This window comes from Bos grunniens, chromosome 21, assembly GCF_055505025.1.
Source record: "Bos grunniens cultivar Pamir isolate PY7600 chromosome 21, Bosgru_T2T1.0, whole genome shotgun sequence".
Taxonomy (NCBI): domain Eukaryota; kingdom Metazoa; phylum Chordata; class Mammalia; order Artiodactyla; family Bovidae; genus Bos; species Bos grunniens.
In genome coordinates, this window is record NC_141185.1 from 47,690,609 (window position 1) to 47,712,760 (window position 22,152).

The 22,152-nt window shown below is 41.7% G+C and overlaps 1 protein-coding gene across 18 annotated transcripts in view; it reads right to left on the bottom strand.

Moving 5' to 3' along the window:
* The window catches only part of PDE8A (phosphodiesterase 8A), a 148,383-nt gene that overhangs the window by 66,500 nt on the left and 59,731 nt on the right, over positions 1-22,152 (bottom strand). For 16 of the 18 annotated variants that reach the window (XM_086364375.1, XM_086364373.1, XM_086364369.1 and 13 more), the window contains 2 exons: positions 3,902-3,958; positions 2,293-2,483 (listed from right to left, as the gene is read on the bottom strand). In XM_086364375.1, coding sequence (XP_086220501.1) covers positions 2,293-2,483; positions 3,902-3,928 — 218 coding nt within the window. In that variant the 5' untranslated portion in view covers positions 3,929-3,958. Of the gene's footprint in view, positions 1-2,292; positions 2,484-3,901; positions 3,974-22,152 lie in introns of all 18 variants that reach the window. The other 2 variants (XM_086364361.1, XM_086364360.1) reach the window with 1 other exon arrangement.

Here is a 22,152-nt window from a genome sequence, read left to right on the forward strand (position 1 = left end):
GCTATGCACCTGAAACCACCACAATACTGTTAATCAGCTATACTCCCACAGAAAACAAAAAGTTAAAAAAAAGGCAGAACATAACTACCACAATTTAATCTCTCCCTTAGAGCCCTGGACGGTCTAGCAAGGCCATGTTTATAAGTGTGAAGGTCACTGTTCTGCACACACCTGTGGCCAGGTATGGACTTGAATAAGACTATGAAGGAAGCCAGGGTTTCCTCAGCACCTCACCCCTCTCACCTCTTCTATCTGGGCTCTCTGGCCCTCTTCAGATACCTCTCCTGCCTCGCAGCACTCCATCAAGACTATAAGCACCATGTAACTGAGACATTTTCTTCCCTTCCTCTGAATGCCATCCATCAAATGTTTGAGAGAGAAAGGATTGTGGAAACCAAATGTTCCAGATTTACAGCTAAGAAAACACATCCTCAGAGAAGATGTAAAGTGACCTGAAGGCCAGAGGCTAGGCCCCGGGGTCAGGACTCCCTCCACACCTCCGCAGCCCTCACGGGTGCACTGCCAGATGGCATGTCTGACAGATCTGGCTCCAGGGACAATGTTACTGTAATCAACCCGACAGGAAAGGGACGCAGGCAGCACAGCAGGCCTGAGACCAAGGCCGGGGGCAAGTCTGAACAGACGTGGATCACACCAAGGCAAAAGCTACCCTGTCTGACCACCTGACAGGTAAATTCTCAAGTACACAGGAAGTCACCATGTACCTGTAAACAGCCTTTTGATGGGATGTCAACTTCTTGTCAGCTCAGTTTTTAAATCGTTACATTAATATTTAGCTTTTAATCTTTTCTAGCTCTTAAAAGCCAAGATTTAAACATCCCTAAAATTAACTCTTAGCCCCATCACTTCATGGCAAATAGATGGGGAAACAGTGGCAGATGTTATTTTTTTGGGCTCCAAAATCACTGCAGATGGTGATTGCAGCCATGGAATTAAAAGACGCTTACTCCTTGGAAGGAAAGTTATGACCAACCTAGACAGCATATTAAAAAGCAGAGACATTACTTTGCCAACAAAGGTCTGTCTAGTCAAAGCTATGGTTTTTCCAGTAGTCATGTATGGATGTGAGAGTTGGACTATAAAGAAAGCTGAACGCAGAAGAATTGATGCTTTTGAACCGTGGTGTTGGAGAAGACTCTTGAAAGTCCCTTGGACTGCAAGGAGATCCAACCAGTCCATTCTGAAGGAGATCAGCCCTGGGTGTTCATTGGAAGCACTGATGCTGAAGCTGAAGCTCCAATACTTTGGGCACCTGATGGGAAGAGCTGACTCATTTGAAAAGACCTGATGCTGGGAAAGATTGAGGGCAGGAGGAGAAGGGGACGACAGAGGATGAGATGGTTGGATGGCATCACCGACTCAACAGACATGAGTTTGAGTAAGCTCCGGGAGTTGGTGATGGGCAGGGAAGGCTGGCATGCTGCAGTCCGTGGGGTCGCAAAGAGTTGGACACGACTGAGTGACTGAACCGGAACTGGAAAATTAACACATTATAAAATTTTATATTCAAATTGTGATTTGTCTTCCCCCAAGTAAAGCCTCCTTTTAAATAAAACTGATATTTCACTTTTGCTTTGCTTCCATCAGCAACAAATGACTTTTCTTGAGAAAGTACCTTTCTTAGATTTATGTCTGCTACACAAATTCTCTCATGATATTGATTTTCTGCAAGTATTAAAAACAAGGCACATTTGCCTAAGACTGGAAGACAGTTTTCAAATGTGTCGTAACTTTTAAAACATCTAGAAAATGACAGTAACTGTTGCTGCAGTCCTATGCAGGTGACAGTTGTGGTTCATGACATATAGGATTTCATCTTAACCCTTAACAGTTTACATTCATATTTTCTTACTGCTTTAAGCAACGTGAAACGCAACAAAAGAGATAAAGACCACTCCTAGAAGTAATAAAATTCTAAAGTGAAAGTGTTAGTTGCTTAGTTGTGTCTGACTCTTTGTGATCCCATGGACTGCAGTCCACCAGGCTTCTCTGACCATGGGATTTCCCAGGCAAAAATATTGGAGTGAGTTGCCATTTCCTTCTCCAGGGGCTCTTCCCAACCCAGGAGTCAAACACAGGTCTCCCACATTGCAGATGAATTCTTTACCGTATCAGCCACCAGGGAAGCCCAATAATATAGTCTAACGTCTTGTTCACTTTACAAGCATGGAAGGCACCTTAAAAGACAGTGAATTCAACTGAATGTATTTCAGGACTGCATTTATTGTCACAAATGCCACAGGACTCTTGAGGCCCACTTCTCAGGCTCACCTGCACAGTGCCTCAGCATCCAGATGTCGGGAATTTCTGTGATCTATGATGATGATGTCATGGTGTTTGTCCAAGAAACAGGCGAGGGCAGTCTGAGCCTCCTTGGTAACTGTACACATAAACCCTGCTTTTTCACACGCCCTGCAGAATCCATTACACTGGTTATCTTCTTTGGTAAACACTAAAAGTACCTGAATCAAAAAAGCATGAACACTTCTTTAAAAAAAAAAAAAAAGATGCTGTTAGAACTGTGATGTCTTAGAAGCCCATAGAAAACTCCCAGGTGTTTTCAAGGCAAGTATACAGATGTAAGCATTACAATCTGTTGAGTAAATCCTTTTCCTCCATGTAACTCAGCAACGTTACTGCTCAGCTCCCTGAAACAAGTGCTATTCTAGCTGTTCTGAGTCTGGAAGTCAAAGCATGGGTCAAATGCTTATTTCTTTTGCTAATAAGCCCACTGGAAGAATCAACAAAGACAGTATTTCATCTTAAAACCAAATTGATCAAAACACAAATTTTAGTTAACAGGAAGTTAACTAGGTTAAGTCCTTAGATGGTAAACACCAATATTTCAGTCAAGCTCTTAAAATACTTAATACTTTAAATAATATTTAAAGTATTAAATAATCTGACTCAAGACTTCATAATTCCTCCGAGTTTAAAAAAAAATACTACTTTGTTTGTAAGAGAGGAGATTCAAAGCAGACCAAAACGTGACACTTTCAAACCTGCTCATTTAGTGACACGGGAACAGCTCCAGGTGCAAGAAGCAGCTGGCTGTCCCTGTGCCCTGCCTGGGCAGGTGAGGCCTGCGGCTGCCTCTGCCCTGTGCGGCCAGGTCCCTGTGCCAATCTGGTACAGGCGTGCCGCCCCATCCCCCTTCACACCCAGGCTGACCAGCCTCAGGAGAAGAGAATGCAAAGCCGACAGAAACCCTGTTCCTGAGGACTGGGTTCCTCTAAGCTTACTCGGGTGCACAAATACAACAAAAGCAAACAGCAAATTTCCACCAGTGTTTTTCACATATTAAAAAGTCTAACAGTTTGTGTACGTGAGGCATCAGGTCACTTTGGAGCTTAATTTCAGTTGGTTATTTTGTTTAAGATTTTGAACTAGAAAATTTGCAGATAGTTTCTCTCTGCTGGAGCTGATTCAGTACCCTTGCATAGACTACGCTTTTACTCTGTTTTAGAAAATTTCAAACCTACAGGAAGTTATGAATGACAGTGAATGCTAGTGACCCCCTCTTCTAATTTCATGAACTGGTAACATTTTACACCTTTGCTCTCTCTTTCCACACACACACACACAATTATTATTATTTTTTTGCTGAACCTTTTAACTTTTAAAGTAGGTTGCAGACATTTCTTCATCTGTAAATACAGATGATTCATACAGAATAAATACAGAATAAATTCATCTATATTTCTAAGAAAAAAATATTCCCTGATATAACTCTGGTACTGCTATCAAGTTCAGGGAATTTAACATGGATCCAACGTTTTATCTAAAAGAGAAGATTACTTTCAGTGTATACCTTTAGATCCTTTCCCTCCCCATCTTTAGAGACAATTAAGGTGAGGATTATAGCGCTGTGTATTATTACCTGGAGTTGATCTGGATGAAATCTCATGGGGCCAAATTGCACATCAGCTATTGCTACCTGAAAGAAAAAGATCTGCTTAAAATTAAAAAGAAAAAAAAAAAAAAGATAAACTTGCTTAAATGTTGCTCTCTCTAATCAGTGCCACAGATGAAAGTGAAATTTCTACTCTAGAGGGAAATTACATAAATACTTATTAGATGGAGGGAGCCCAGATTTCTCCTTATAAACCCCAGGAAAGGTGGAGCACAGAGAAGGACAAATAAAATGTGTCTGCTCTCGGCTTTTCTTTTTCTAGCTGTGTGTGACTCTAAGTGAACTGCCCACCTTCAGCCTCAATTCCTCACTTGTTACAGAGATCAAGAGGCATATAATTATAAAGAACCCCACAAATCAGACACTGAACGAACACCGGGTCCTTCCATGTCTATTTCCATCTTTCCCCTGACGGACAATAAACCCTTACATCTAAAACGGCACAAAAATCATGAAATCCAGTGAGGAGAACCACAGGACATCAGAACCAAAGACACCTTCCTTATATGCGATGGTTATCAATAAATGCTTATTGGAAATTCCCCGGCAGTCCACTGGTTAGGATTCCGCACTCTCACTGCTGGAGTCCGGGTTCGATCTCTGGTAGGGAAACTGTGATCCCACAAGGCACACAGAGGAAAAAAAAAAAAAAGCTTATCTACTTGAGAACTTAAAACCAACACACAAAGATAAATACAGTATCATTGGGGACTTCTCCGGTGGTCTGGTGGCTAAGACTCCACGTGGCCAACGCAGGGGACCCAGGTTCGATCCCTGGTCAGAGAACCAGATTCCACATGCCTCAACTAAGAATTTGCATGCCGCAAACATAAAAAAGATCCCATGTGCTGCAACTTAGGCACAGCACAGCCAAATAAATAAGTAAATTAATAATTTTTTAAAATACAATGTCATAACCCAACCCCAACAAGTAATAAGAATCACAGTGCCAATGGAGAGCTCAGCATACCTGGGTGCTGCACTAAGGGCTGAACATATGTTATATCTCACTGCATCTCTGCAACATGCCAGGAGTTCACACTGGGAAACGGAGGTTCCAAGTACTTCATTTAAGGCCACACAGTTCCTGGGACTGCGCCAACCAGTCTGTTTAGTTCTATAAACTGTGCTGCAAGCCCAGGGCCACTGGAAGGGCTGGGAAGTCTGTGCGCTACAAAAGGAGCACAAGGGAGGTGGAGTGGAGGCTGAAATCCAGCCCCAAGCCATGAGCCCCGGCCCTGGGCTGCTACCCCGAAGAACAGACACATTTTTGCAGTTTCTCCAGAAACACTGTGAGTGTTGGCAGGACTCCTACACTACTTGAGGCCTCTGGGTGATGGTACGATTTCAAACCAAAAGCACAGCAGCAGTAGAACTAGATCTGGAAACCTTCTCACAAGATAACTTCCTACCTGCCTGCCCAGGTCACAACTCTCCCCTCAAGAAGTGATCTGCTGCTGCTGCTAAGTCGCTTCAGTCGTGTCTGACTCTGTGCGACCCCATAGACGGCAGCCCACCAGGCTTCCCCGTCCCTGGGATTCTCCAGGCAAGAACACTGGAGTGGGTTGCCATTTCCTTCTCCAATGCATGAAAGTGAAAAGTGAAAGTGAAATCGCTCAGTCGTGTCCGACTCTATCGACCCCATGGACTGCAGCTTACCAGGCTCCTCCGTCCATGGGATTTTCCAGGCAAAAGTACTGGAGTGGGGTGCCACTGCCTTCTCCTATCCTACAGCAAATCCATGTAACAAAACCTGTGGAGTGATGGAGGACATCCGTGTCTATTTCTAACTGTGAGAAGCTGATATCTACTAATTACGGGACAAAGGCTCAGTCTCCTTGCTTTGTAGGGACCTCATCTCTCAGAAGGTGTAAGAATGAGGGTTGCTGCTCCTCTAGACCCAAGACTGAGGATGGACCTCTGCAGTGTGAAGGAAGGGTGAGCACATACATCCCATGGCACCGTCTCTCCTCCAGAGCTGGGCGGCCACAGGCCAACCTCATCAGGAGCCACAGATGGATGCTGCCAGAATTTCTGAGAGATGATGATCCAGGAGGCCCCAAGAGAGTCTCAAGAGAGAGAAAGGCACTCTGTACAGTCACTCTCACAAGGCATTCATTAGGAAGGAAGGCAAGAGGCACCAAGAGACACCAAAGAACAATGAGGTTTTTGTTGTTTTTTATTAAGAAATGAATGAAATCAAAGAACAAGAAATGATAGAAGCCTACTCCATGAAGAAGACAGTGAAGCCACTGAGGAAGAAGGAAGAAAATGACAGGAAAAAGAAGGAAAATTCATTTTGCTAATTTTCTACAGTGTTGAGAGGTGGAGTTTCATGAAAGAAAAGAGAAAACAGTCAACAAGAGGGCTGTGTCACCACCCAGGATAAAGCAGCTGCAACACTTGGGTCCTCCATGTGAACCACGGGCTGCAGCCTCTTACAAAGGATGCTCATGACATTTGCTGTGAAGGATCAAGGAGAAAAAAAATGAAGTCTGAAAGGGGAAGAAAAAGTACTTATGAATAGCATAAAAATATGTACCAGGTCACAAAGAAAACCTTAAAACGTATTCCTAAAAGCAAAACTTGTACAGTTTTTATTTCCAACCATAAAGCAATCAAACCAAAAATAAAAACATAAGAAATGGCCCCTCCCTGGAAATTTTAAAAGTATTAACTCATGTAATTGCTGGATCAGAGAGGGGAATACAAACTCTACCCATAGATTACTTGGAAAATAATAAAAACAAGATATAATGTAACGAGGCCTACAGGATACTAGGAAATTTTACTCAGAGGCAAAACTTAGTCTTAGATCTTTCTGTCACAAAAAAAGAATTAAGTAAATATACTAAGCTTCCAATTCACTAAATTTGAGAAAATCAACAGTTTAAACTTTAGAAGTAGGGGAGAGAACAATAAGTTAAAGGCAATAATTAGCAAAACTTTAAAATGCTAATGACTAGCTTGATTTTTAAAAATACATATGTATTTGTATATAGTGTTGGTCACAAGCTGAAGGACAAGATAAAAATATGGGCAGCTAAGGGCAAAAGTCCCACTCCTCCTGGGAAAACAATTCTGAGGATATGGTCTTCACCAAAAGTGGATGAAGCAACTTTTACGAAGGACAATGTAACTTTATGATCTCAACTTATAAAAGTAACTCACCATTGCATTAATTCTAAGAAGGAAAAGAAGCTCCAGATTGTCTTTAAAGATCTTAGATTCCACCTCAATATAATTTTAGCAGTGTCATTTCAAACATTAATGTCTCAGCAATTCTATTTTGTCATGAACACTGACTGTATTTACTTAACTTGACTGCATTCTAACCTTACATCCTGTCTATGGGGTATGTCCGGCTCTCAGGACCTCTGTTGAGCGGTGTACCGGCAGGGCCAGACAGCTACTTACCATTGCCCCCCCAAAATAACCACCACCAGGAAATCTGATGACATTACTCAGCAAGCAGACGTCAGCAGCTGGTCCTCAGAGAGTAAACAACTTCCCAAGAGCTCTGGATTAGGGGATCGGAATGACTAGAATTGGTGGATCCATTCTTTCTTTGTGTATCAAAATCAGAATCAAACTGACCTAATACTTCAGACCACGGCCCTCTTAATTTTTTATTTTTCACATTAATTTTAGAAGGGAATAGTCATTTTCAATTTTAATAACACAGCTATCAGCTTCGAAAGCAATTGATACTTTTAGGTAATATAAAAACAACACTATATTTGTGGGCTTATATTAGTAATTATACAAGGGGCTGAGTTAGTCTTTCGGGTTTTTTAATATTTATATGTTTGTTAAGATTTATTGTTAAATTGGGATATTAGATTAGGATGATGTTTGTACTTTAATAATTCAAAGTAATTTTTTGTTAATATGGCTCATGGAAGTCTAAAATAAATTATTATTAGACGCCTTGATGAACCACCTTTCAGTGGTTCTTTTGTTTGCCTAACTGACCTAACATCATGACACTGCAGGGCAAAGTTACCGTGTTATGAATCTTGATCACAGTGGGAGAGGACAGGAAAGAGATATATAATTCCATCCTGTCTACATATTCTACTCCCCTGACCCTCCCTGTCCTGTCCCTTGCCTGCTTTTTTTTTTTCCCTGTAGCTTTAGTTCCCATTTCCCACACTACATGTTTTGTTATCTTCTTATTAAAAGAGTGTCTCAAGATTTATCTGCCTTATTCATTGCTAAATTTCCAATACCCAAAACAGTCCTTGGCACATGGTAGGCAGTCAAAAAGTATTTCTGAATCAATGTTTACTCAACAGCTAATCTTTTTTAACCAATCATTTATCTAAAAATCATACTCATACAAGCTTATACATAACACGGGTACATAACACAGCACTTCCAGGTTTCAGAGTATTTTCACTTATTAAAGGAACACAAAGAAAGGGAGGAATCTTCGGAAAAGCCTGAACACCAGGAACCACAAAAGAATCATGTGATCTATCTTTGTCCTACATCCCCTTATTAGAAACAGAAAGTTATGCTGGGATCAATTTATATTAATTGTTTACAAACCCAGGAACTACAGTGAAGATGTAAATCAGATTTTGTCTTCAGCCTAACTGTCCGTGCCCTCCAGGCTTGCGGGTGCAGCCAGTGGCTGGCTGTCTGCCTCTGCCTCTCCCAGCAGAGTGGCAACTTCATCAAAGGGGCCCAGCCTGGGAAAGAGTCAGGTGTGTTCTTAGGTGGGAAGAGTCAAAATTAGTTCAGACATTTGTGGACCACAAGGCATGCACAGAGCCAGGTACTAGGAGTGCAAAGACCAAATGCCCACCCTGTCCTTGAGTGGTAGCAGGGGAATACGTAAATGATGACAATGTGGTGCAGGTTTAAAAGAGAAAGAAGGTGTCTGAAAGTGAAATTGAAGTCACGCAGTCGTGCCCGACTCTTTGCGACCCCATGGACTGTAGCCCACCAGGCTTCTCTGTCCATGGGATTCTCCAGGAAAGAATACTGGAGTGGGTTACCATTTCCTCCTCCAGGGGGGTCTTGCCGACCCAGGGATCAAACCCGGGTCTCCCGCATTGGAGGCAGACACTTTAATCTCAGCCACCAGGGAATGTCCCTACCCTATGAGTAAGATAAGCTCATCAACTCCATTTTATTGATAACCAAACTACAGCATCCCTGGAGGAGGAAATGGCAACCCACTCCAGTATTCTTGCCTGGAAAATCCCATGGACAGAGAAGCCTGGCGGGCTACAGTCCATGGGGTAGCAAAGAGTCAGACATGACTGAACTACCACCACCACCACCAAACTGAAGCTTAGAGCAGTATGGTTAAAGCGCTGGTAACAGGCAATGGTGGCAACTGGGTCCAATTCTTGGGAGCTTAATTCTCGTGGTCTTTTCATGATCTACTGGGAAAGACACCTGACTGTAATCTGTATCTAACTGAAACAAGACAGGAACCTGGAAAGCAGCATCTGTCCACTCCACAAACCTTTGTCAGGCACCCACAAGGTATCAAATGGTTTCCCAAGCACTGGGCATTCAACAGAGACCAAATAACATCTCTACACAGCAGGGAGGGATCTGATGGAGAGTAAGTGGGCTGCTGTTTGGAATCAGAGTCAAGGAAGTCTCTCTGAGGTGGCACAGGGTGGCACTGTGGAAGGTGAGATTTGGACGAGGAGTCAGCCATGCCGGGAATGGACAGGGGGCACCAGGCAGAGCATAGGACTGGGGGTGGGACCAGGGAAGACATCTGAGGAAAGGAGGGGGAGAGAGGGAGATGAGCTTAAGGCCAGGCAGGAGCTGTAAGATGCAGAGCTTTCTAAGCCGGGACAAGAAACCAGGGTTTTATTCTAAATTTCATGAAAAGCCACCAGGGAGTTTTACACAAGGGAATGATATGATCCGATTTTTGTTTTCTAAAAAGATCCCTTCAGCTACCTGTGGAGAAGAGTCAGTGAGAGGGTGAGAGGGGAGGCAGAGAAACAGGAATAAAGCTCTTGGAGTAGTAGTCCAGGTAGGTAAGAGAAGATGCTTGCTTGGCCTGGTAGTTGCCATGGAGATGGGTAGATGAATCTGCAGTGTTTTGGAGATGGACTGATCAGGACTTGTTGATGAACAGAATACAACCAAATCCACTGATTCCCAGATCACAGCTGTCATATCTGACTAAAAGTTTTGTATCTGCGTTGTGTAGAAATCTGGGGTTCTGAAGCAGGGCATCCTGGTAGAAGCGGTGTGGATCTGCTTGGTCTTTTCCAGATCCACCCACAAGATGGCACCAAGAGCTACCCTGAGGCAAAGCTCCCTCCTAGCTTCTTCCCCTGGTCCTTGTCTCGGGGCAATCTAAGCACTCCATGTGTACGTACTAAGTTGCTTCAGTCGTGTCCGACTTTTTGCGACCCCCTGGACTGTAGCCCACCAGGCTCCTCTGTCCATGGGATTCTCCAGGCAAGAACACCAGAGTGGGTTGCCACTTCCTCCCCCAGGGGATCTTTTCTACCCAGGGATCAAACTCGAATCTCTTCTGTCTCCTTCACTGGCAGGTGGGATGTTTACCGCCACCTGGGAAACCCAATATCTACTTCCAATGTCCTAGTCTCTTCTCTCCGCTTACCTACTCTTAATTTGCCCTCCAGTCAATTTACACAGCACATATTTACAAGAAGCCTTTTATGTGTTATCTCAATTGGATTCCAACATCAAGTCACAGGCTACAGTGAAACTGTTCAGGCTCTTTTTTCCCCAAACCCCATAGTGTTGGGCAAAAAATGGTGTCTGGATTAAATGAGCTATTTAAAGAGCTTAACACAATTCCTGATAGTGAGTAATGTGCAGTAAACTCTAAATATCTACAGAAAAGGTTTTCCAAGAAGTTTTTGCTATGAAAGTATACTTTTACTAACACACACACACAGAGGCATTTTTAAAACTATATTTTTCCAAACAGCTATTTCTTGCAGAGCACTCAAGTAATCGCTAGTAAGAACCATGAACATCATAATACCTTGAAATACTGTACAAAATAGGACCCACTTCTTAAATATTAATGTAGTTGGTACAGGGGACAAATCAAGGTTTTCTTGAAACCCTTGAAGAGGACTGACTGCCTCTGAAGGTGAAAACAGAAAGAACCAACCCAGAAAAAAATGAGGCTAGCCAACTGAAGGATAACCCAACCCATGTGCCTCTCTTTAACTGTGTCACTGAAATTTAAGAATCCCTCAAATCCAACAGCAGAAATCTGAGATGTAACATCACGGAGGCCAGACGAGAGTCTACTTCTCACCCATGCATACCTGCTTAGTCGCTCAATTGTGTCCGACTCTTTGCAACCCTCTAGACTGTAGCTTGTCAGGCTCCTCTGTCCATGGGATTTTTCAGGCAAGAATACAGGAGTGGGTTGCCATTTCCTTCTCCAGGGAATCTTCCTGACTCTCCCGTGTCTCCTTCACTGCAGGCAGATTCTTTACCTGCTGAGTCAAGGGGGAAGCCCACTTCTCCCCCAGATCCTCCTAAAAGAGGAGAATGACCACTTGTATGAACTGGTCAGAACGAGAAGAAGGTTATACAGGCTGCCAGGGAGTGCAAAGAGAGACGCTGAGAACTCAGTGTTATTGACTCAGCTCCCTCCCAGAGAAAACCTGAATCCAGAAGGCATGGATGACGTGCATTCAAGAGGATATTCCTGACCAAAGAAGTAAGTTAGCACCTTGCCTCTGTCTGGGACAAGTCTATTTCCGGCATATTTTCATGAACAGGTCATGTTTATTGCGTACCCGGCACACTCAGACAGCAGCCCACCTTGTTCAGAAAGCCCCAGCTGCCTGCCTGCTAGCTGACCACACCAGCCATCCCGAAGCAAACACCAGCCCAGGTTTTACCAGGTTAGCTTCATAAACCTCAATGCTCTCTGAAGTGGGTTACACTGAGAATGGCAACCCACACAACAAAATGAATTCTCCACTATCACCCAAGCTTCCCTTCACCAGGGAAGGGAGGTGGGAGAGAGAGGGGTTTGAACTCTGACCTCTCTTCCCTCAAAAAACGGTAACTTTAGGCAAGTTTCTTCGTTTTGCTAAGTCTCGCCTGGGAAAAGCAGTGGCTGTGAAGCAGAAATGAGTAGCAGATTCGCAGCTCTCTGCATGGTGCCGGCATAGAGCCATTATCACTAGTGAAAGGGGCTGCATACACATTCGCAGTGCCCCTCACCAGCTTCCAGAGCAAGGACGAAATCCTTGCTAGGTGTGGAAGCTAAACACGTAGGTGTTGGCAGAAAAGTGGGCTTCCAAACTGAAAGCTATTTTAAAAAGACACAGAGTTAACATTGCTCATCCTCACCTCCTTCCTGTGTTAAATCATCAGACGCCCTGAACACAGCAGTTCTCAACCCGAGGGTCTACTGTTGAAACCATCTCCCAGTCCTCTTTTACGAGGGCTATCCAGAGAGTCTCAGTAATGGGCCTACATGGTTTTGTTTAACAAATAATACTGGTTTCTTTAAAACTTTCTTTTGGAACATTTTTCACTACTAATTATGTCTAATTCCAAATTTCAAATAACCAGCTCAGAAAAATCCAGGAAGAAGTCATTTTCGGTTTAGAAAACTGAACTCTACTCTGAGTTTCAGAAGAGAAACCACTAGGAAAAGAGGGAGGTATATATTAAATAGTGAAGACAGTAACATTATCAACAGAGATGAGGAACCCGTGGGGCAGATGAAAGCCTTGGATCCAGGATGGGGGTTCAGCATTGGGGTTGAGGGGAGAATGGCTAGAGCCTTGGCCCTAAGTCATGGAAAATCCCTGCAGTGCTCACAGCAGCAAACAGCCCAGGCGAGAGGCTCCCTGGGGAGGCTGTCTTCTCCCAGGGCTGCTTCTTCCTAATGGTTTTAAGCTAAAATCTTGACCAGAAGTTGTCTTATTTGTATTTTTAAAATGCATATTTATAGCCTCCAAACTACATATATATATATATATTTAATAATTTTATTTTTGGCTGTGTGGGTCTTCATTGCTGCACGGGCTTTTCTCTAGTTGAGTGGGGCTACTCTCTAGTTGTGGTCCGCAGGCTTCGCATTGCTGTGGTTTCTCTTGCAGAGCACAGTCTCTAGGCACGCGGGCTCAGTAGCTGCAGCTCCTGGGCTCTAGAGCACAGGCTCAACGGTTCTTTGCCTCTTCTAGACTACCAAGCAGTTGGAATCACACAAGTATGTACCTTTTCCAGATCGGCTTCTTTGACTTAGTAATATGTATTTAAGGTTCTTCCGTAACTTTTTTGTGGCTTGATAACTCATTTCTTTTCAGTACTAACTAATATTCCACTGTCTGGATGTACCACAATTTACCCTTTCACCTACTGAAGGACACCTCAGTTGCTTCTAAGTTTTGACAATTATGAATAAACCTGCTTAAAAACATCCTTGTGCAGGTGTCTGCGTAGTGTACGTTTTCAACTCCTTTGGGTAAATACAAGGAGAGCAAATGCTAGATCTATGACAGGAGTCTGTTTAGTTTTGTAAGAGGCTGCCAATCTGTCTTCCAAAGTGGCTGCCATTCTACATTCCCTCCAGCACTGTTTACATTTCCCACCCCACCCCGGCCCGTTGCACCACATCCTTGTCAGCATTTGGTGTTGTCAGTGTTCCAGATTTTGGCCATTTAAATAGGTGTGGAGCAGTATCTTACTGTTGTTATAATCTACATTTCCCCTGACACACGATGGGGTGCATCTTTTCATATGCTTATCTGCTATCTGTATATCTTTGGTGAGGTGCCTGTCAAGGCCTTTGGCTCATTTTTTAATCAGATTATTCATTTTCTTTTCTTTCTTTTTTTAATTGGAGTATAGTTGTTTCACAATGTTGTGTTAGGTCTGGCTGTAGAGCAAAGTGAACCAATTGTACATATACTCATCTCCCCTCTTCCTTGGATTTCCTTCCCATTTAGGCGACCACAGAGCACTGAGTCGAGTTCCTTGTGCTATGCAGTAGGTTCCCATTAGCTATCTATTTTATACGTAGTAGTGTGTACATGTCAATCCCAGATTGTTCACTTCTAATTATCGAGTTTTTAAGACTTGTTTATGTATTTTGGACATCAGACACTCTCTGACATAAACTGCAGCAATATCTTTTTTCAATCCATCTCCTAGAGTAATGGAAATAAAAACAAACGGGACCTAATTAAACTCAAAAACTTTCACACAGTAAAGGAAACCATGAACAAAATAAAAAGACAATCCACAGAATGGGAGAAAATATTGGAAAACAGTACAACCGACATGGGATTAGTCTCCAAAATTCACAAACAGGTCATGGGGCTTAATATTAAAAAAAAAAAAAAATTAAAAAAATGGGCAGAAGACCTGAATAGACATATCCAAAGAAGACAGATGGGCAAGAGGCACATGAAAATATACTCAATATCACTAATTATTAGAGAAATGCAAATCAAAACTACAATGAGATAGCAGCTCACACCAGTCAGAATGGCCATCATCAAAAAATCTACAAACAATAAATGCTGGAGAAGGTATGGAGAAAAGGGAAACCTCCTAGAATGTTAGTGGGAATGTAAATTGGTACACTCTCTATGCAGAATAGTATGGAGGTATCTTTGAAAACTAAAAATAGAGCTACCATACTGATCCAATAATCCCACTCGGGTATATACCCAGAGAAAAACATTTGAAAGGACACACGCACCTAATGTTCACTGCAGCACTGTCTACAAAGCCAAGACACAGGGCAACCTACACGTCCACTGACAGCTGAACGGACAAAGATGTGGTACATATCTACAACAGAATTCTACTCAGCCACTGAAAAAAGAATGAAAATAATGCCATTTACGGCAACACAGATGGAACACAGATGGACCAGAAAATTATCATACTAAGTCAGTCAGACAGAGAAAGACAAATATTATATGATATTGCTTACATATAGAATCTAAAAAAAAAAAAATAATTAAAATAAACTTATTTATAAAACAGACTGACAGATTTACAGAAAAAATTTATGGTTACCAGGGAGGAAGGGGAAAGAGGAGGGACAGACTGGGAGTTTGGGACTGAAATGTACATACTGCTATATTTAAGAGAGATAAAAGAACTATGGTACGGCACAGAGAACTTTGGTCAATATTCTGTCATAACCTAAATGGGAAAATAATTTGGAAAAGAATAGATACATGTTTATGTATATGTATAAATTAATAACTTTGCTGTACACCTGAAAAAAAAATTCTTAGTTAACTATACTCTAATATAAAATACAAATTTTAAAAATGTTTGGTAGAATTCACCAGTAAAACAATATGGGCCTGGGGCTTTCTGTTTTGGAAGGTTACTGACTACTGACCCAATTTCTTCAGTAGATAGGTCTATTCAGATCTATTTCTTTTCACGTGAGCTTTGGCAGATACTGTCTTCTCAAAGAATTGGTCCATTTCATCCAGGTAATCAAAGTGCAAGCACAGAGCTGTGAAAGTATTCTTTTACTATCCTTTCAATTTCCATGAGATCTGTAGTGAAGTCTCCTCTTTCATTTCTGGAATGAGTAATTTGTATCTTCTCTCTTTTGTAATTAGCCTTCCACAGAGGCTAATACATTTTACTGATCTTTGCAAAGAACCAGCTTTTGGTGTCAAGGATTTTCTCTACTGATGTCTTGTTTTCAATTTCACTGATTTCGGTTCTTGTTCGGGTGCTCAGTTGTGTCCGACTCTTTGCAACTTCATGAACTGCTGCACACCAAGCTTCCCTGTCTGTCACTATCTCCCGGAGTTTGCTCAAATTCATGTCCACTGAGTCAGTGATGTCATCCAACCATCTCATCCTCTGTTGTCCTCTTCTCCTCTTGCCCTCAGTCTTTCCCAGCATCAGGGTTTTTTCCAACGAGTCAGCTCTTCGCATCAGGTATTGTATTGACCATGTAAGGTGTTGCATCAAAGTATTGGAGCTTCAGCTTCAACATCAATCTTTCCAATGAATATTCAGGACTGAATTCCTTTAGGATTAACTGGTTTGATCTCCTTGCTGTCCAAGGGACTCTCAAGAGTCTTCTCCAGCATCACAATTTGAAGGCATCAATTCTTCAGCACTCAGCTTTCTTTATGGTCCAGCTCTCACATCTGTACATGACTACTGGAAAAACCAAAGCTTTGAACATAGGGACCTTTGTCAGCAAAGTGATAGCTCTGTTTTATAATATGCTGTCCAAGTTTGGCATAGATCTTCTTCCAAGGAGCAAGTGGCTTTTAATTCTGTGGCTGCAGTCAACGTCTGCAGTGATTTTGGAGCCCCAGAAAATAAAATGTGTCACTATCTCCCCATTCATTTGCCATGAAGCGATGGGACCAGATGCCATGATCTTAGTTTTCTGAATGTTGAGTTTTTAGGCAGCTTTTTCATTCTCCTCTTTCACCCTCGTCAAGAGGCTCTTCAGTTCCTCTTTGCTTTCTGCCATTAGAGTGGTGTCATCTGCATATCTGAGGTTGTTGATATTTCTCCCAGCAATCTTGATTCCAGCTTGTTGAGTCTTCCAGCCTGGCATTTAGCATGATGTACTCTGCATATAAGTTAAATAAGCAGGGTGACAATATACAGCCTTGATGTACTCCTTTCCCAATTTGGAACCAGTCCATTGTTCTATGTCCGGTTCTAACTGTTGCTCTTGACCTGCATACAGGTTTCTCGGGAGGTAGGTAAAGTAGTCTGGTATTCCCATCTCCTTAAGAATTTTCCACAGTTTTTTGTGACCCACATAGTCAAAGGCTTTAGCATGGTGAATGAAGCAAAAGTAGATATATTTTTGGAATTCCCTTGCTTTTTCTACGATTCAATGTATGTTGGCAATTTGATCTCTGGTTCCTCTGCCTTTCTAAACCCAGTTTGTACATCTGGAAGTTCTCAATTCATGTACTGTTGAAGCCTAGATTAAAGGATTTTGATAATTACCTTGCTAGCATGTGAAATGAGTGCAATTGTTGGTAGTTTGAACATTCTCTGGCATTGCCTTTCTTTGAGACTGGAATGAAAACTGGGCTCTTCCAGTCCTGTGGCCACTACTGAGTTCTCCAATTCGCTAGCTTATTGAATACAGCACTTTAACAGCATCATCTTTTAGGATTTGAAATAGCTCAGCTGGAATTCCATCACCTCCACTAGCTTTGTTCATAATAATGCTTCCTAAGGCCCACTTGACTTCACACTCCAGGATGTCTAGCTCTAGGTGAGTGACACCATCGTGGTTATCCGGCCATTAAGACATTTTTTCTATAGTTCTTCTGTGCATTCTTGCCACCTCTTCTTAGTATCTTCTGTTTCTGATAGGTCCTTGCCATTTCTGTCCTTTATTGTGCCCATCTTTGTGTGAAATGTTCCCTGGCTATCACCAATTTTCTTGAAGAGATCTCTAGTCTTTCCCACTTTATTGTTTTCCTCTATTTCACTGCACTGTTCACTTAAGAAGACTTTCTCATGTCTCCCTGCTATTCTCTGGAACTCTGAATTCAGTTAGGTGTATCTTTCCCCTTCTCTTTTGCCTTTAGCTTCTCTTCTTTCCTCACCTATTTGTAAGGCCTCCTCAGACAACCACTTTACCTTCTTGTATTTCTTTTTCTCGGGGATGGTTTTGGTCACCAACTCCTGTACAATGTTACAAACCTCTGCTTATACCTCTTCAGGCACTCTGTCTACCATATCTAATCCCTTGAATCTATTTGTCACCTCCACTATATAATCATTAGGGATTTCATTTAGGTCATACCTGAATGATCCAGTGGTTTTCCCTACTTTCTTCAATTTAAGCCTGCATTTTGCAATAAGGAGCTGATGATCTGAGCCACAGTCAGCTCCAGGTCTTGTTTTTGATGACTGTAAAGAGCTTCTCCATCTTCAGCTGCAAAGAATATACTAATTCTTATTGTTTTTCTTTGGCTTACTTTGGATGTAATTTGCTCTTCTTTTCCTCTAAGTTTAGATTACTGATTTTAGATCTTTCTTCTTTTCCAACATGTGCGTTCAATGCCACAAAATTTTCTCCATGCACTGCTTTTGCTGCAGCCCACAGATTTTGATAAACTATGTTATCATTCTCATTCAGCTCAAAATATTTGAAAATTTATCTTGAAATTTCTTGTTTGACTCATGTATTACTTAGAAGTATATTATTTAATCTCCGATTATTTGGGGATTTTCCAGCTACCTTTATGTTATTCATTTCTAGTTTAATTCCACCATGGTTGGAGGCCAGACATTGTTTGATTTCTAGTCTTTGAAATCTGTTAAGATGTTGTGGCCCAGAATGTGGTTCTAATAAGTGTTCCATAAGAGCTTAAGAAAAATGTGTATTCTGATACTGCTGGATGAAGTAGTCAATAGATGTCAATTTTATCCAATTGACTGATGGTCCTATTGAGTTCAGGGCTTCTCAAGTGGCACAGTGGTAAAGAATCTGCCAGTTAATGAAGGAGACACAGGTTCAATCCCTGGGTCAGGAAGATCCCCTGGAGAAGGAAATGGCAACCCACTCCAGAATTCTTGCCTGGAAAAATCCCATGGACAGAGGAGGCTGGCAGCCTACATGTAGTTCATGGAGTCGCAAAGAGCTGGACGTGACTGAGCAACACTATTGAGTTCAACTATGTCCTTACATAGATTTTTGCCTGCTAGATTTGTCCATTTCTAAAAGATTGGTGCTGAAGTTCCCTACTATGTTAATCCACTATCTCTCCTCGCAGTTCCACTGGTTTTTGTCCGATGCAGTCTGATGCTCTGTTGCTGGGAGCATATATATTAAGAACTGTTATGTCTTCTAGGAGAGTTGATCTCTCCATCATATGTAGTGCCTCTGTTCAGCTTTACTCATTAAAAGCTTCCCTGGTGGCTCAGATGGTAAAGAATCTGCTTGCAATGCAGGAGACCCAGGTTTGATCCCTGGTCAGGAAGATCCCCTAAAGAAGGGAATGGCAACCCACTCCAGTGTTCTTGCCTGGAGAATTCCATGGACAGAGGGGTCTGGCAGGCTAGGGGTTGCAGAGTTAGACACGACTGAGTGATTAACACACAGCTTTAGTTGTTAGGTCAGAGTGTTGACTTCCAAACACCTTATATACAGAACTGGAAATCAGAAGTCCAATACATTTTGAATAAAATTACGTGCAGGAAGTCTCAAATTATTATCCAAATATACTTGTTAGATGACAGTAGCCATAACTGTATAAGCATTTTGGAAAGTAGGAAGTGTCTAAGGGGATGTGCATCTCTGAAATGCTGCAGAGAGGCCAACCTAGAACCATCTTCCCTGGGCCCACTCCCTGCTTCCTCTGACAGGTGATGGGGCTGCAGGAAGCAGGCAAACGGTCCTTATTAGTGCCTTCAAAGCAACCACTGGTTAATAACCACGGTGATTTGAAGGTGTTATTTTAAGCATTTTACACTTTAATATGCTAGACTTATTTATGTGTGGTAGTTTAGTCAGTTTCAGTTATGCTTTAGGAAGTAAGTTCAGCGTTTTGAGTTCACTTATAATGAATTGTAATCTTTCCCATTCGAAATAGTAAGAAATGACTCCTACTTGAAATTTTCACTTAGAGTACGTGATGTTCAGGAACCAACTATTAAGGTTAAGCCAAAACTGCCTATGCATACCCTACATTCCAGAGGTGAGAATTTTGGGTCTATTCACAAAGATCTTTAGGGGACATGTGCAAAGATGTTTGTCCAGGGTTATACAGTGGCAAGGAGTTACAAGTGATACGGATATATCTAACTGGGGGACAGTAATATGATAGACCCTTTTTCGTTTTGCTGCACCAGGATCTTAGTTCCCCAGCCAGGGATTGAACCCATTCCCCCTGCAGTGGAAGCACAGAGTGCCAACCACTGGACCACCAGGAAGTTCAATGTCACAGATCTTAGAAGCATATGCTAAGTGAAAAAAGAAAACAGAATGAGATCTGGAATACAGTACTATTTATATAAATTAAAATACTTAAGTACGTAACAAAACATATTCTCTAAGAATACATAAAAACAAAATGACACACAGTAAATACATTAGAACGGTCACCTGCGGTAGGCAGGGAGGGGGTGGAGAGCCAAATAAAGACAAGCCAAACAACAAAATGAGAGAGGAATCCTGGGAAATACGCAAGGATTGTTAAACACGAAAAGCAATAACCAGGGGAGGGAGGAGGGTTCAGGATGGGGAACACATGTATACCTGTAGCGGATTCATTTTGATATTTGGCAAAACTAATACAATTATGTAAAGTTTAAAAATAAAATAAAATTAAAAAAAAAAAAAAGAAAAGCAATAACCAAGCTTCCCTGGTGGTTCAGTGGTAAAGAATCTGCCTGCCAATGCAGGAGACACAGGTCAGATTCCTGATCTGGGAAGCTCCTACAAGTTGTGGAGCAACTAAGCCAAAGCACCACAACTATTGAGCCTGTGCTCTAGAGCCCGGGAGCCGCAACTACTGAGCCCACGTGCCTCAGCTGCTGAAGACCACGTGCCTGGAGCCTGTGCTCCACAACAAGAGAAGCTACCACCATGAGAAGCCCGTGCACGGCAACTAGACAGTAACCCCCTCATTCAACTGCAGAAAAGCCCACACAGCAACAGATCCAGCACAGACCAAACAAACAAATAACAAAATAAATAAAAATTATTTTTTAAAAAGTAATAACCATAAAGAAAAAGATTAATAAATTAGATTTTTTAATTAGGAGTGTTGTTCATCAAAAGACCCTAGTCTGAGACTGAAAAGGTTAAGTAACAGAATGTATTTGCAAAACATATAACTGAGAAAGGATGCATACCCATAATATATAAAGAATGCCTGAAGATCAGCAAGACAAAACTAGACAACCCGACTGCAGAGAGTCTTGCACAGACGGATGATGTTAATACGCTAGGAACTGGGAAGGATAATTCAGTCCTCTGTGTCGGAATTCCAACCAGGAAAAGAAAGTGAGCTCATCAAGAATTTAAGTTTTAACAATTTTATAAGAATGTATGTAAGTAGGAAATTTGAACAGATATTTTAAACCTTATAAAACATAAACAAATGTCATTAGCTAAAATCTCTTCTATTTTAAGAGAGTTCTTGAGAGAAAATGGAAAAAGCATCTGCATTAACAATTTGTGTATCTACAAGGGGAAATGAGTTACTTATGCAATTACTACACAGTAGAAAGCTTTGTTTCCATAGAGATTATGACACAACTGATTTAGGCCTTAAATTAGAATATTCCGATTTGAATTGAGAAATGATCTTTTTGTCTAAATGAATAGTGTATTCAGTGCGAATAAAAGCTCTGCACATCTGCTGATATCATTTCCTCTGCACTTCAGTAATAATTAATAATGAGAATACATCCACACAAGTCCTAAAAATGAATTCATACCCCTAAAGTTTCACAAGTGCCTGAAAATATACAGGGAATGACACATTTCTACAGGATGTACGAAAATACATAAAGAACTAACATAAAACATTTCAAGATGTCTTCCTGCTCATTTCACATCTATTACATTTAAACAGTCTTGTGAACAGTAAGACCAAAAATGTCAATTCTGTCTTCCTTCTGTCATCACTACCTGAATTTAACAGATAAACTATACTGTGGGAGATGGGAGGGGTAAGGAATGCATATTAATCCAAAGCACAAAAATATCAGAATGTTAAGTTTCCAAAGGAATGAAACATCATACGAGCCATAAATACAGTATGTGTAAAATCCTTCAATGGCCCCACACTGCCCAAGGTAAAGCCTGGACTCTGTTACGGCATTCAAGGCTCCTGCAGTGCTTAAAGCCTGAACTTTAACTGCCCCAGTCTCTCAGAACTCCTTGGAAGTCCACGTCTCTTGCTGCGGCCACGTCACTCATTTGGTGTGGCACATTCCTGACTTCTTCCTCTTCTCCCCTAATTCCTCCCCATCTTTCTAAACTGTATCAAGGGGAAACCCTACCTACACCTCTGGCCCCAACCTCCATCTGGATGAAGTGTCGCACATCAATGTGTTTCCAAGGCATCCTGGGTTTATCTCCATCATAGTGGGATTATATGCACTTGTTTTTCCTACCAAATTGGCTTCTGAGTTCTATTCACTTTTTTTTTTTTAATTTTATTTTTGAACTTTACAATATTGTATTGGTTTTGCCAAATATCGAAATGAATCCGCCACAGGTATACATGTGTTCCCCATCCTGA